The 15429-nt window shown below is 37.9% G+C and overlaps 4 protein-coding genes across 5 annotated transcripts in view; 1 reads left to right on the top strand and 3 right to left on the bottom strand.

Annotated features, from left to right (window-relative positions):
* The window catches only part of LOC110413250 (zinc ion binding protein), a 5138-nt gene extending 754 nt beyond the window's left edge, over positions 1–4384 (bottom strand). The window contains exons 1-6 of the mRNA XM_021424018.2: positions 4215–4384; positions 3323–3594; positions 2553–3204; positions 2219–2418; positions 1474–1718; positions 2–1119 (exon numbers count right to left, since the gene is read on the bottom strand). Coding sequence (XP_021279693.1) covers positions 2–1119; positions 1474–1718; positions 2219–2418; positions 2553–3204; positions 3323–3594 — 2487 coding nt within the window. The 5' untranslated portion in view covers positions 4215–4384. The remainder of the gene's footprint in view (position 1; positions 1120–1473; positions 1719–2218; positions 2419–2552; positions 3205–3322; positions 3595–4214) is intronic.
* Positions 4385–4585: 201 nt separating this feature from the next.
* SD3 (import inner membrane translocase subunit) lies at positions 4586–8008 on the top strand. Its single transcript, XM_021424196.2, has 8 exons — positions 4586–4854; positions 5247–5312; positions 5395–5410; positions 5876–6042; positions 6604–6782; positions 6871–6919; positions 7131–7250; positions 7452–8008. The coding sequence occupies exons 1-8, from the start codon at positions 4738–4740 to the stop codon at positions 7635–7637; spliced, it is 900 nt and encodes a 299-aa protein (XP_021279871.1). The 5' UTR covers positions 4586–4737; the 3' UTR covers positions 7638–8008.
* A 278-nt stretch (positions 8009–8286) lies between these two features.
* LOC110414218 (StAR lipid transfer-like protein) lies at positions 8287–9077 on the bottom strand. The gene has a single exon (XM_021425298.2). It carries the CDS (start codon positions 8795–8797, stop codon positions 8492–8494), a length of 306 nt encoding a protein of 101 aa, XP_021280973.1. The 5' UTR covers positions 8798–9077; the 3' UTR covers positions 8287–8491.
* A 367-nt stretch (positions 9078–9444) lies between these two features.
* LOC110413783 (UPF0481 protein At3g47200-like) lies at positions 9445–11483 on the bottom strand. Of its 2 annotated transcripts, none has more exons than XM_021424736.1 (2): positions 11286–11483; positions 9445–11166 (listed from the first exon to the last, which is right to left on the bottom strand). In XM_021424736.1, the coding sequence occupies exon 2, from the start codon at positions 10996–10998 to the stop codon at positions 9670–9672; it is 1329 nt and encodes a 442-aa protein (XP_021280411.1). In that variant the 5' UTR covers positions 10999–11166; positions 11286–11483; the 3' UTR covers positions 9445–9669. The 2 variants fall into 2 exon arrangements, with proteins under 2 accessions (XP_021280411.1, XP_021280412.1); XM_021424737.1 differs by having other exon boundaries at positions 9445–11152.
* Positions 11484–15429: the final 3946 nt, after the last annotated feature.

Here is a 15429-nt window from a genome sequence, read left to right as displayed (position 1 = left end):
CTTTCTCAGCAGTGGACACTAAAGGTTCACTACTCTTGCCACCAAAACCATCCTGATGAGTTGCTGTGCATGGCTTCAAAAGCTGTCTTGTTTGAGGAATCTCATCTGGTTGTGGCTCTGCAGCCATCACACTTTCATGGCAATTTTTGTTAAAGATATCTTCTTCACAATCTCCCTGCTCTGAAAAGACATTACCAGCTACAACCTCATTTAAAGATGGTAATTCAGGTGGAGAAATACAGGAGGGTGGGTCAACATCCATCTCAGAACCAGATATTCCTTCTCCAGCAGCCTCACCACAAATGCTATTTGTACCAACTAACCCATCAACTGATTCACTACCCAAATCACTTGCAATACTAGCAGGAGCCTCAGAGCAATCTGCATAACCATTTTCATGATTAGATGACATGATCCCATTTACACAAGGGCTATCATCAACTAATCCTCTATTTTGTTTTGCAGAAATCACCATTGCACTTGCATCCTGACTAGCATCTCTGGTTTGTTTCTGAATAGGATCAACTAGGGAATTTAACTGTTTCTGTACATAGATTGCTAAAGAAACAGCTTGATCACGGATCAAGGAATCATGGGGTGGGCAATGTAGCATGTCAATCAAAGCCTTGTTGTACTGAAATAGGCTGACAGATGGCAAAATAGACCCTTTCTCACGAAAGACCTTTATTACCTTGAACACATGCTCACACAGATAGCCCATTTCTGCCCAAGTACAATCACAAATCCCATACTGTGAGCCAGGGTTCCAAACAACATAAGCTCTATCTCGATCAAGCTGGTCAGTCACTTTTGCACATCTCCCTTCAATGGCAACATCAGAATCTGGAATCTTCAATGCCTTACGCCAAGATGTTAAACCACTCATCCACTCATCCTTCCAGTATCGTGCAAAATCATCTTTCCCTGAGTATTCATCCAGCCAAAAGTACGAATGCACTTTCGTACCCAACTTATTAACCAGCCAATCAGTGCGTTGGTAGACAGAAGGATCCTTCTCATTTAACAACCGGTGCTTCAGTTGATTGTGGTGAAATTCCATCGCTGCACAAGTCTCCAGGCTAGCAAGTGGGAGAGTTCCAAGTGCAGAGATCCAAGCCCCTGAAACAAGAGAAAGTTATAATTGCCTTGTTCTACAAGTTAAAAGTCTTTTACAAATAGGAAAAAACTGCCTCAAGCTGTTAGCAAAATAAAATTTTCACTCATTTAGTACAATCAAGTCTGTCTGAGATCTGCTTCTAATTACAATTAAATATATCATGCGTTTGTGTTTTATGGATAGTAAAATATAGAGAAATAAAATAGACAGTCAAAATGGTAGCAAATTTGAACATTATCTTGGGAGAGATAGTTCTACTTAAGAGTGGCTCCCCACTGATAATTAAAGAAAGAATTTAGGAACAGGTGCAAACCAGATGGGAAAGACAGCATGAAAAGGTAGAAGTAGCATCCAACCTATTCTAGGGTACCAGATTGCTTTGAAATAATCCATAAAATTCAAGCAATCAACAAAATCTTCCATGAATTTCTCAAACAAATCAACATTTCCACATCCTCTGCAAATGTCATCAACTGCCATTCCAAGTCGTCTTGATATCTCAACATGCATCTCTGTCTCTGAACATCTCTTCAATAAGTTTTTATGCCATGCATGGCGGACCCGCCAAAAGGATATCAATACAGAGCACTCAAAAACATCCCTGAATACCATTCAAACAAAGAAAATATAAGAGTGCAAATGTTATAACCCTTCATCATGTTGACATGACATAACCATTTCAATATGCCATTTAAGGAGCTCACTAAATAAAGCTGAACTAGGTTACTCCAAGTTTAAATCAAAAAGATATAAACGAAAAATGAGCTACGCCTGAATTTGCTTCACATTTATTATAATCATATAAGCAGAGAAACCTCGAGGTTAGAAAACACCCAAGAGGCAACACCAAGCAAGGAGCTGGTACACAAAATGAACAATCTCGAACTAAAAGGCATGTGATCAGATAGCAGGCAAGAGGTTAACATGCTAGTTCTACAAACCAGTGCTTCCGAACTCTAATAACTATAGGACTATTAAAGAAATCATATAAGCTCATGCTCCTCAACAAATATAATAGACAATGGAACAATCATCTTCCACAACATATTAAAAGCATATAGTTATGTAAAGTCAGCTATGACGAAGGACTTAATAGCCAACCTGATTGTAAGGACATCAACTGAAGGATCATCCACAATAAACCCAGCCAACTTCCAACTAGGATCTTTTGTGCGAACTCTGTTGTATAGAGCCCTCATCCATCTATGAGCATCCACACTAGCAAATCTTGGTGTTATAATCCAAGCTACCGGGATAGCTTTCTTGTCTGAATTGAAGACAATGAGACTGTGAACAGGATACTGAAAATAATTTTAAAAGGAGAAAGTTAATTTCAAAGACATTAGTAGTCCTCATGGACAGACAATGACAGTTATCAGGGTGAGTCACATAACTTGTGGGTGGGGGAAGGCAAAGCAAGGAGGAAGAGACAAACCTTCAGTTTATTTGTCCCAAACCTTGAATCAGAGGCAATGAGGCTGCGATTTCCAAATCGAATCATTTGTTGCAGCTGCCACTCTGTTTGAATGCCCAAGGTAAAAGGGTCTGAATCAGTGAAATCTTCATAAAAAAATACATGATTCTGATGGCTTTCAACCCACATGTTTACACTGACTGCATCATCTGCATCCAACTCATATGTAGAACGTCTAATGCTCCTCTCCTGTCTTCGAACATACCTGTGGGTTAAAAGGTCATCACGGTTGTATGGACCACCCTGTTTCTCTACAGACTCATTGTGCCGCTGCATTATGGTCTCCACAGAGACACCCACATACAGTAAAGAGAGCACACGGAGGCGGAGATCCTCTGAGATGTACGGTGCAAACATAGCACGTGTTCCAGCAGCCTTTTTGTCCTGTGGCCCATGGCATGGCAACCCTTTCTTATCCACATGCTTATCCTGGTTATATATTATGAGTGCTACCGTCGGCTCAGCAATTAAGCGTTTCACAATAAAGTGACAGGTGCATCCTCTTTTTGTATTAGGTCGACCAGCATTTGTCTTCTTAGGGATATATGTATTCCTGCTGGGTCGTACAATGCCCCCTTTCCTATGGTCATCAGGACCAAATGAACACCAATACCTACAAATTCAACAGGATAAATTTAAAATCAAACAAATCATAGTGCAAGACCGTTGAGCACAAGCTATCAAAAGATTTAAAAATTAAAAAAAAAATAAAGATAGGAGGCTGAACCTACAGAATATATTCAAGAATACCGTCAACCTTTGGCTTGTAAGGTGCCTTTGGAGGCCTCCGCCTTCTTGCTTCAACATGAAATCTTGTTGGACAGTCTTTGTTTGCAGATTCACCTCTAACAAAGTCATCCACTCTAGCAAAGGGGATTAAAGCAACTCTATCTATATTGTCACGCCAACCTTCCACCTTTGACCATACAAGATCAGCAGCCGAGAACTCCAAGGTCGGCGGATTTTGTACAGGGAGGGACAGAATCTGATCCCATCTAGCCATCTACACCAAACAAAACAGTGATTACACTATTTATCAGCAAAATTATTGCAAAATGTCAAAAAGGCAAACCCCACTTATCAATCATAAAACCAAGGTACCACAAAACCCATTTTTCATATGTCCGCTATAAAATCATTCAAAGAAACATAAAATTCATCAACAAAACCACAGCTTATCGAAATAGGTTGTGTCATATTGATAGCATAAATGCAAACATAAAACAGAAACCCCACAGCAACAGCAATACTTAACTCAAGAGGATTCAACCAATTTAACTCAGCTTGAAAAAAAATTAAAGAAAATTGCACATAAACGGATAGCAATAAGTATCCTAGCATGTTCTCTATCAAAAGAGCAGAAGTCATTCAATTAGCCTCATTTAAAAGCAAAGGTTTTAAGGTTTTCATGCCCCAAGGCTCAAAAACTTCCCATTTTTCATTCCACCTTTATCATTATTTTGGGAACCCAAAGAACCTTAAAAGCCTCAGCTTTTGTAGGTCAGTTAGCTCAACTGAAAGTAGTATTACATGATTCACCATATCTTTGCACAAAAAATAATCTTAGATATGTCTATGCGTAGGTATATAAATGCGTATGTATAAGTTAGGATTAGGGGTTACCTGGTAAAGGGCAGCTAAAGAAAGCTCCTTCTTTTCTCCTCTGTTCTTCTCTGTTAATCAGACAAATAAACGGAGGGAGAGGGAGGACAAGAAATACCTATTGTGAGCCGTGACCTTTCATATTTCACAAAAGGAAAAGGAAAAACCCTTTTTTAATCTCATAATTATTGTTTGACCCCTCCATGTCGGAAGTGTTTGATATTATATCCTTATACGTTTTGGGCCTTGAATGAGGCTCTATTTGTTGCAACTATTGGACTCAGGTTAGACCCAAGCACACGCTCGTAACAGACACGTGCGGCTTTGGGTGTCACGTGTCTAAAATAAAACCTCAGCCGCTGGGGTTTCTTGTTTCCCCAGTGCCATCTCTGTGTCTGTGAGGGTATACCTACATCTTTTGAATTGATTCGCTTTTGGTTGGGTTTTGGGTTTTTTTTTTTTTTTTGCTTTGTTGTTCAGCAAGAAAAGAGAATTTTTTTGCATCGATTTGTAGAAGAAAAAGTCTAAATTTGTATAGTTGAAGATGCAGCAGAACGTTAGGAGGTCCATAATATCTAGTAGGAGCAGATGGGGTGGTTTATTGAGATCGCTTATGGAATCTAAGCCTTGTTTGGATGGTTTTCCTTCATCTGCTAAAAGGGTACGATCGTTTACTCCTTGCTTTGTATGGGTAGTTTTGTTTTTGGACATTGCTGTTCTTTTATTTGCTCTGTAGTGAGGTGTTCTTTTTGCTCGCCAACTCTTTGAGCGTCTGTGTTATTAACTGAGGTAAGTTGGCAATGGTGATTTTTTATGTGAAATATTAGGAGCCTAGCAGCATATATTTTATGCTAGTTAGTTGAGCAAAAGGTCAATGTGCCAATCAATTTTATTGGAGCTTCTGCTGCCTTTATTTAGTTAAGCCTAAGCCTTGCTTTGCCCTGGTTAATATGATTGCTTTATAGTTTTTCAAATTCTGTTTATTTTTAGAGTATTTCTTAGACATGATGAATCTGTATCAGTTGTTGATCACTTTCTGATGACATACTGCAGTTTCCAGCGGATTGTAATTCTAGTATTACAAGACAATATGTGACTCGTGCTAATAATATGTCAAAGGTGAGGCGGTAGTTCTTATTCTGTTTACATTTTTTCTCTCTACATAGCTGCAGACTAAATACTTTCTTCTTTTATTCTGCAGGGTGTTCGAGCTAATGGTTAGTTATTGCTCATAGATGTTTATCTATCAACTTTTATGATCAATTTATTAGTGTTTTGGCCAATCAGCGATCTAGATTGGTTGTTGGGAGAAAATAATTTTGTCAGAAGGGTTCACATTTACTTCTTAAGTAATTATTTTTAGAAAATTTTTAGAAGGGAGCCCTCCTTTCTTTCCATTCAATTTCCATGAAGGTTATGGGGTTCTTGCATTGGTCATGTTGCCAAAGTCTAACTTTACAGTTAATATCATTGTTCCTTTCACTATTGGTTACAGAGGACTTACTTCCATGTTTGCCTAACCTGCCTTTTCATGAGTTTGTTGTGGTAGAATATTATTTCATGCATAAATGATGTACTTAGTGAAGTGCATAAGACATTTATGTCAAGTTGGATTAGCATAAGATAATTGTTCTCTTCTCTTCTCTATTCTTTTTAATTTATATTTTGACAATAATGTTCAGCTGGAATTCATCTTCCATTTAGAGGACAGTGTGCTAGAGATTATACAGTTAACTGTCAGGCATCACTCCCATGCATAGAAAATTATGGATCGAAGCTCATGTCTCCTTGCGTTGCTAGATCCTTTGCATCAAGCGCATCAAAGCAATCAAAAGAAACAACTTCTGAGGTTTGGATCTTAACTTACACATTTGGCTTTACATGTTCTCAATGTTTCATCGGTATAAGCTCTACATTATTCGCAAAAATACTTTTCATGTTATTAGTTGATCTATTTGCTTAGTTTGTAATTCTTATATGTCAGTAAATGTAAGTTTATCCCCTTTAATGATGAGGCAATCACTGCCTGAAGGCTGAAAGGATGCTAAAGAGGGATTGGTCTAAAAGGATTAGGAATTTATCATCGTCTTTCTTTCTAAGACAATCATGGAATGACTTACTTTATTTCATCATATTTTGGTTATGAAATAGCAGTAAAGAATAAACAAAGCACAAATACTACTGAAGTTTATTTTATATTGACCAAAGTCCATCTATCATGTGGGAGTTCAAAGGTTCTCGTGTACAACCAGGGTGGGAACAGTAACTTCAGAGTTATCTAAGCTGTACTTATCATATGCTAGACTGGTTGAGTTAATATAATTGCTGCATTTTTTTGTTATCTAGGCTTTATGATTACTTCAAGCTTCACATCAGTTACACTTAGTTGTTGTCTTTATTGCTTTGGCAGACTAGGAAAGAAGTATCTACTGTTGAGGATCCCTTCGATGCTCCTACATACAATATCCCAGACAAACCTGTGACATTTACAGAGGGGGCTAGCTACAGTGTCATAATCCTTGCTGGACTTGGAGTTGCAGCTACTGCAGCATATGCTGTTTTCAAGGAGCTGATATTTGAACCAAAAGAGTAAGAGTCAAATGCCTAGTTGGTAAGTTGGCTATTAAGTCTTCTCCCTTCGTTACTTCCACCCTGATTCAAAACCATGGTTTTATAGGTATAAGATATTCAACCATGCTCTGGAAAGGATTCAGAAAGAAGGCCAGGTTTGTGAAAACTAGCATGTTGTCTTGGATCTAACATTGTTAAATGGTGTCTGGGAATTTATCTGTATGAATCATATGCAGATCCTAATAAGAGATTACTACTCTCTTTTCAAGGTTCAATCACTCTCAATTTAAAGACAGCCTAGGAAGTACCTATTAGGGTTGCGATTGCATTTCTATGTTCACATTGGATTACATTTGTTTTTATCAGGTTAGGGTGAGGATTGGGCATCCTATTACAGGCTACGGTCAAGAAAGTAGAAATCGCGCTGCTCGCCAACGTATTCCAAACAGGATATATACGGACGAAAATGGTGTAGAGCATGTGGAGGTGACTCTCTAGTCTTTACAAGCATGTTGAAAAAATCTTTCGTATTTGTTAGCTATAAGCAACTTGTTATCCGTCACATTGCAATTTTGTAGTGCTCTTCTGAGATAACCTCTCAACCCGCCCAAAATACCAAACAAAAGAAAACAAGATGGTAGTTCTCTCATTTTGATAGGTGATTGCTTCTTAACCATTTCAAAACAGGTTAATTTCTATATTCGTGGGCCACATGGAGCCGGAAAAGTTTTTACCGAAATGTTCAAGGACAAAACAGACCACAAATGGAAGTATACCTACTTGATTGTTCAGATCACTTCACCTTCCCCAGCAGAATTAATGCTGGAGTCTTATTTGCCAGCAGCTGAGCCGAGGGCTTCGACAGCGAATTAAGATTGGGAAAAATACTCAGCTTACCTCCGCAGAAAATTCGATTGTTCTGGAACTTGAGCTTAGTTTTCAGTGTCCCAATTTTGATCTCAGTCACCGGTTGAATTTTAGCCCACCTCTACTAGAATGAGGGAAATGTTTGGGATTCTGTAAATTTGACTGGCAATTGTTTGTCCGTTCTACTTTTGTCAATGGGTAATGGATTTTTTGTTTATTCGTTAACTTCACCCTGTGGCACTGGTAGATGCACCAATAATACATATTGGGTTCAAAATCCTAATTCTACCAGAATGTGCTGGACAACTCTCCTGTTAATTTGTTGCATTTGATTCTATAAATTATAGTCAATAGTATTATGTCAGTTCTTTTTGCCAGTCCCGCTCCCGCTCCATTTTTATTATGCTTTGAATGTTAAAGTGTTTGATCTATTTGTCATACCAAATTCACAGGCCCTTAGTTTGCTGCTATGAAACAATCGAAGGGCAACCAAAGACACGGTCTCCCTGGTTTTGTCTTGCTGAGAATGTTGTGAGATATACACTTTCCTTTGGTCAGGTTAAGCAGTCCCTCCGGGGAAGAAACAACTAAACCAGCCGTTGCTACCTATGAAACAAAAACCCATTGATGTTTTGAAGATCAAAAACTTTGTTCATTGCCCTAAAATTCCAGAGAGTAAATTTCATCTTTCTTAAGAAAAAAGAATGACAGAGTTTGAGAGTATGTTAACTGTTTGATGATTATGCAGATACAGAGCTGAAACACAAAACTCATTGCATCAAGGTAATACAGGGCACTAAAAAGGAAAGAAAAATGGAAACCCTGAAAGAAAAAATGGCCTTAAACCAAGCCTAAAAGACTCATTCATCCCCTGCCCTTGGACGAATTCCAAGTCCAGCTCTTATACTTGCACCCACTTCCATCAAATCTTCCACCTTGTGAATGCCGGAAGCTTTAAGGAAAGCGACGGATGCGGAGGAAGAAGCGGCGAGGAACAACGAAGCGACGGCGAAAGCTTTGAAGGGCATCAAACGATGATCACCGGCGTAACCTTTACGATAGGAAGATACGGCCCATCCAAATTGCGCCACGCTTGCTGTGGCCCAATACCAGTGGCTTTCGATGCGGGTCCTATCTGCATCACCACCGCTCTCCTCCACCTCCATGACTTGTCTCTCCCTTCGTCACACTTTCACTGACTCTGCAGTTTGCCCCCCTTGGCTGCCGCACTTCTCACTGCTTCCTTGATTGGGTTGGCCAGCGCCATGCGGACTATTATTTGGACCCTTGTTTGTGGGCTAGCACTGACCAGCTTTAAGCTCATATCAGTACCCAATCACAGGAGGTTGGCTGGTAGAGCTCCACATGAGCCGGGTTATCATACCAGGAGTGAGCGGACTTGGGCGGGCCTGGATATAATTTTCCCTGCTTAGGTCCTAGACGGTTTGACCCAAGAACACTGTTATATTAATAAATATTATATTTATTTAATTTTAATTATAAAATAATTTGTTTTAAGGTATCAACCGGACCCAATTACCTTTAGTGATTAATTAATTATTTTTAATTTTTTAGATTTTTTTAAATAAATAAGTTTGGAAAAATCAATTGAGATACTGATTTTTCTTTTTGTTTATTTTAAAATTTTATGTGAAACTTTCTTAGTAGTTACAAGATAGACATTTAACGAATTTAAGAATTTTATTCTAATACCATTACTTTGAACAAAAGGAAAGACGTGGCTTTTGAATAGAAAAGGAAATAAGCAAGAGAATAATAGTATATAAAATCCTACTACTAGTTAGTAGTTAGATACAAGAAACAATCCAACCCCATAAAAATATGATAAAATCTAATTAGCATACAATTCGTTCATTGATAGAAGCAACACATGATAGGAGAAACAAAGTTCGAAATCATCTTTCTACTCAAACGGTCAAGCAAATACCAAATAGACTGGAAAGTGCAAAACAAACACAAATTAGCATACATTAAAAAAATTTTCATTGAATGAAAGATTGCAATCAAGTAGGAGTATTTATTTTGTGGGCATTGATCGATCCAGAATTGCCAATACAGTTTGTGTGAGGGTGAGCATCACTACAATGAAAGCAGCAATAGTTGCAGTTCCTCTCCAGAGATTGTTGAAATAGACATGCTTCAAGGTAGTCCATCGACGATTCCAAGAACTATGATAATACCTGTTTAGATCCCTTCCGATTTGGCCATAAAGCATAACTGAATGTACAACTCCCACAGCAAGGTTGTTAATCATATCGGCCACGGCTGCACTACTACCCAATCTATTGACAATAATTCCTTTTTTTACCAATAAATCTACATCTTCACTTGTGTCAACAAGTGAGTCTAGTAATAGAATATAACTACAAAAATAAGCTTCCTTTGGATAGTGACATTGTTCGAAGGCCATCAAGTTTCTAAAACGAATCTCTGTTTCATACTCTATAGTAATTATTTGGAGTTCTAGCACTCCCTTCTCAAATTTTACATTAAGCAAGTTATTTATATTGTTACGAACTTCAGGCTTACGACCTACAAACCCGACACTTTCAATACGAACTTCATCATTCTTAACACCGATAAACTTAACACCGGCCTCTTGCAACATCGTTGCACTGTACAGGTTGCGGATTCCCTCAAGTGAGTTTGGTGGGTAAGAACTCATTACTTGGTATCTAATTAAATCCGTGAAGTGTTTAATCTCCCTTTCGTCCAGAGATAGATCTTTATTGACATCAAAGTACCAACAAGCCAGATCAAGGAAAGAAAAGATAGCAGCAGGCTCGGGAAAAGCTCTGTTATATATATCTTCAAGGACAAAAAATGGGAGTTGATTTTCAAGTAACATCAAATCCGTTGGAAGTTCAACCCTTAACAATTCTCCACGGAAAAAGTTGTCATCGTCTGTTTCTCCAATTGTCCTCAAGAAGAGCTCAATGATAAAAACTGCATCATATGATATTATCTTTATGAATTTGGAAGCCTCCAACTCAAAGACAAATTGGGCCTCATAACATCTGCATATAGGTTCTAAATTATTTTCGATGTAGCTCGCAGTTTTCTTCAACGTCTCAACGGAAGTCCCCCTCAAAAAATTTTCGTAATATCTCTGCTTTTGCCTCTCCATTAGAGCCAAATTTTTGTTACCATGAAAAACAGGCCCTATTGAAATCAATTGAGGAGTGTAGACTTTTTCGTTTGCTTCACGAAACCGTATAGGGGCCTTGTAAATACAGCACTCAGGCACAGGCTCTAATAAGCCGTGTTCAGTGACAGTAATTGCCAAATCTCTGGGTCGGTCGTTGTTTGCAATCAGTGGAGCACTTTCTTGGTCGGTGTTCTCCATGTATGCAACTTCCCTCTCACTTAAACAAACGACAATTCTCACCAGTGACAGTGAGCAATAGCAACAGAATTAATCAAACCACAACTTCAGATTTAAGCCTTGTTACGTCCAACACTGTTCAATCTTTCGTTTTGGGGCACTTTTTAAGCCTGAACTATAGATTTACCCCTAAAAAACTTAGGATCAGATCTATATGAAAGAACTTAATTTCCATAAAAAAATGAAGCAGATAGCTAAAGATGAAAAGTAAACAAAATCAATACCCTCATAAGAATAGAAATGCGTACCTCTGATGGGAGGAGGTCATCAAATCCGGCAAAACAGCTCAAGGTTCAGAGTGCGAAATGAACCAACTTAGTTGCGTTATTGAATACAACTGGCTCCGGTAAGTCTTGGCGTTGCAGTTTATACAGCAGAGAGTAATAAGCACAGTTCTCTCTAATGTGATAGAGGAAGATGCCCACCTTGTTTCTTCAGTCCCATCCTTGGATTGGCACAAGTCGTCTGCGAGTCAATCTTTCGCACAAAACGTGATTCTATTTTAGTTGTCATTTACTACCCACCTTGTTTTTTTCTGACAGAAAGTCAAAGAGTTTTAATATGCAGCCCCAAAATTTAAGTTCCTCATCGGCCGATTTAGTCTTTCGCTAATTATAAAGGCCTTTCCTCCTACGTTCCGATTGGTTGGGGTGCATTTGGGCCCCAATAATGCATGAACACAAATGTTGTCTTCTCCTATGGCCTAGAGGGGGGAAGCGTGGGTTGTCCTATCAGTTATCATAAATAATTTAAGAAATTGCAAAAGGACAATATAAAAGCCACGCCCTATTTTAAAACCGGCTGCTAAGCTATAGCTATTGGTTGTGTACAACAAAAGAAAAAAGATAAAAGAAAAAGAAACTTGCAGCCATTATTTACCTATGGATTTGGCAACTCTGACCTAAATATGTAAAAGAAAAACAGAGGAAGAGAGAAGGAAATAACAAGGAGTTGCACATTTAGGTTTTCGTGCTGAATATTGGTTCATCTCTGTCTTTGAGCACCAAATAGAACTTTGCTGCAAAGGAAACTAATTAAACAATATTACAAGTCATACATTTCAATATGCAAGCTAGAACTACAATATACATATATGTGAGTGTCTGAGAGAGAAAACGGGAGCTCTATTTACGCTGACTATGCAAGCAATGCATTGATGTAAACTTGAATTGTCAGATAAATATCACTGCTGAAGAAACCAATTCCACTTGGATCTTCCACGCAGTGATGCAACCTCAGGTTCAAAGAGTAGAAAGCTTGAAGAAGAAAATTCAGCGGACAAATATTTATGCACCATATAAAGTATGAGGCCTAAACAGCAATAACATAAGAACTGCGTGATAGGCTCACATTCAGAGAGAGCTATTATGTTTATAGTCAAACTAATAGTCTATTACTTCTCAGCAAGGGGCTTCATTTGTTGATTTCCAGGAGGCATGCTTTGAGTGACATCAGAGAGCAGAATTTAGCAGAAAAAAAAAAAAGGCAAAACCAACAAACTCAAATGGACAATATGACAATTTTACCACAGCTTAAACCGTCTAAATCATGTCAAAAATAAAGATGCAGTCTCAGGCAATTCTCTGATTAATTGATATGTATCCACGGTTGAAACAGAAGGAGCAAAATAAGTGTTCATAAGGGTGGTCTAACAGAACAAATATGCCATGACAGTGAAGGCTTCATGCATTTGACATTTGAGACTGAAATGTGTAGAATATTGTGTAAAGCAAGTTGAAAGCTGTTTAATGAAGGAAAAAGAAGAGAAAACACGAGTTGAGTTGAAAGTTGAATGGAAAAATGAGAATTATTGCACCATGTTAATCAGTCGAATTTAAAATTTTATGTGCATGAAGCAGAAATATAATACGAGAAAAGAAGGATGGCCAAGAGCATCAACATGGAATCATGTAGTCATTAGCTGTTACAAGACCATGTGCTCTAGTTTCTGCTTCCGTACTCCTGAAAATCATATATTTGTTAAATCTAGATTGCATGGTTTATGTTGTTGTCACCAGTAGAAGAGGGTAGAGGCCATGACTCCTGCAGATAACAGTTTGGAAGCAAAGGCGCATCCACGTAACATGCAGGGAAGAGGCCATGGAACACTAGTCATATTGCAATTCTATTGTGTGCACTTTGCCCCTCCTAAGCTGCTTCTGTTCGCAATACTTCCTTCTAGTTTGGAAAAACCATTTGAGTTCTTGGTTTTTTTTTTTTGTTTATTTTAACACTTCATGTAACACTCTCGTAGTTGATACAAGAGTAAGCTAAACTTTTGATGCATTCAAGAATTTATTTTAATACAATTATTTTGAACAAAAAGAATAAGAAGGAATAAGTAATAAAGAAAATTGTGGTCTTTGGAAAAAAGGAAAGAGAATGAGTAAGTAGGATATAAAATCCTACTACTAGTTTGTAGTTACATAAAAGGATACGAGGAACAAGCCAATCTCATAAAAATATGATAAAATCAAACAAAATAGGCACACAGTTGTTCATTGATAGAAGCAGTACATGCCAAGAGCAACAAAGCTTGAAACAAACTCCCTTTCTACCCAAAGCCCAAAGGGTCTAGCAAATAAATTAAAAACGTCTGAAACAAATACAAATTAACACACATAAAAGGACTGATTTATTTTTCATTGAATCAAAAACTGCAATCAAGTAGAAGTCTTTTTTCGTGGGCTTTGTCGGTCCAAGATTGCGAGTATGGTTTGTGTGATAGTGCATACCACCATGATGAAAGCAACAACAGTCGCAGTTCCTCTCCAAACATTGTTGAAATAGACATGCTTAAAGCTTGCCATTTTACGATTCCAAGAATTATCATATTGCTGGTTTAGATTTCTTCCGATGTCGCCATAGACGAAAGTTGAACGTACAATTCCCACTGTAAGGTTGTTAATCTTATTTACCATAGCTGCACTGTTATCCATTCTATTGACAATAATTCCTTCCTTTACCAAGATATCTACATCTTCACTAGATTCAACAAGAGTCTGATAATCTAATACAGCTACCAAAAGTGATTTCTTTTGGATAGTAACATTGTTCGAAGGTTATCAGATTTTTAAAACGAATCTCAATTTCATACTCCACATTAATAGTTGACAATTTTAGCACTCCGTCCTCAAATTGTACAAGAAGCAAGCCGTAGTGAATAGACTTTTTAAACATATTACTTCTAACCAAACCACATTCGTACTCAAGACCATCAATCTCATGGCATTTATGAAAAACACCATTAAACATAACACCAAACTTATCATGTCCAACCCACTATCATTAAATGCAACACGATTAAACTTAACACCAGCATCACGTAACCTTGTTGCGTTGTGCATGTTATGGTTTCCCTTATTTTTGTTCAATGGACAATCCTTCAATGCTTGGTATCTAATTAAATCCGTAAAGTGCTTAACCTCCTTATCCACCATTGATGAATAATCTTCGACATTGAAGTAAGAGCAGGCAAGATCGAGAAAAGAATAAGAGGCAGGAAAAGCTAGATTATATATATATATATATATATATATCTCAAGAACAAAGAACGGGAGTTGATTTTCAAGTAACATCAAATCTGTTGGAAGTTCATCTCTAAACAACTCACCATGGTTAAAGAAGTCATTGTTCTTGACGTTGACAGCAGATTTTTTGTTTTTCATCCAAATGCCTGAAGTGGTTCTTGTCTTGATCGAAATGTCTTCTTAAGAGCATAATGATAAAAATTGCTTCATTTATTATTATGTCGATAAACTTGGACTCCCCAACAGACAGATAAATGGGATGGCATAAGACCTGCCTATACGGCCTAAATTCATTTTGACCATTTCATGAATTTTGTCCATTGTCTTCTCAGAAATGCTTTCAGAAATTTTTTTGTAAAATCTAACCTTTTGCATCTCCATTTGAGCCAAAGTTTGGTTACCGTGATGCATAGGCCCAATTGAAATCAAGTGAGGAGTGTAGGCTTTTTCCCTTCCTTCAGGAAAACGGTTAGGGACCCCGTAAAAACAACTGTAATGAGCAGAGAGTAATGAGCAAGGTTCTCTCAAATGTAATAGAGGAAGATGCCCACCTTGTTTCTTAAGTCCCATCCTTGGATTGGCACAAGTCGTCTACGAGTCAATCTTTCGTACAAAAAGTTGTTGCATGTTTAGTTGTTGTTTCTTTACCACCTTGTTTTTTCTGACAAAAAATTAATGAGTTTTAATATGCATGCAGCCACACATTTTAAGTTCTTGATCGGCCGATTTGGTCAATTTCCCCGAATGTAAAGGCCTTTCTTCCTACTTTCCGATGGGTGGGAGCGCATTTGGGTTTTAATAATGCATGAACTGAAATGTTGTCTTCTCCTACTGTCTAGAGGGGGCAAAAGCATGGGTTATC

Source organism: Theobroma umbraticum, unplaced genomic scaffold (genome assembly GCF_002168275.2).
Source record: "Theobroma umbraticum cultivar Fairchild unplaced genomic scaffold, ASM216827v3 scaffold_4.1, whole genome shotgun sequence".
Lineage (NCBI taxonomy): Eukaryota > Viridiplantae > Streptophyta > Magnoliopsida > Malvales > Malvaceae > Theobroma > Theobroma umbraticum.
This window is presented reverse-complemented; position numbering and strand designations above follow the sequence as displayed.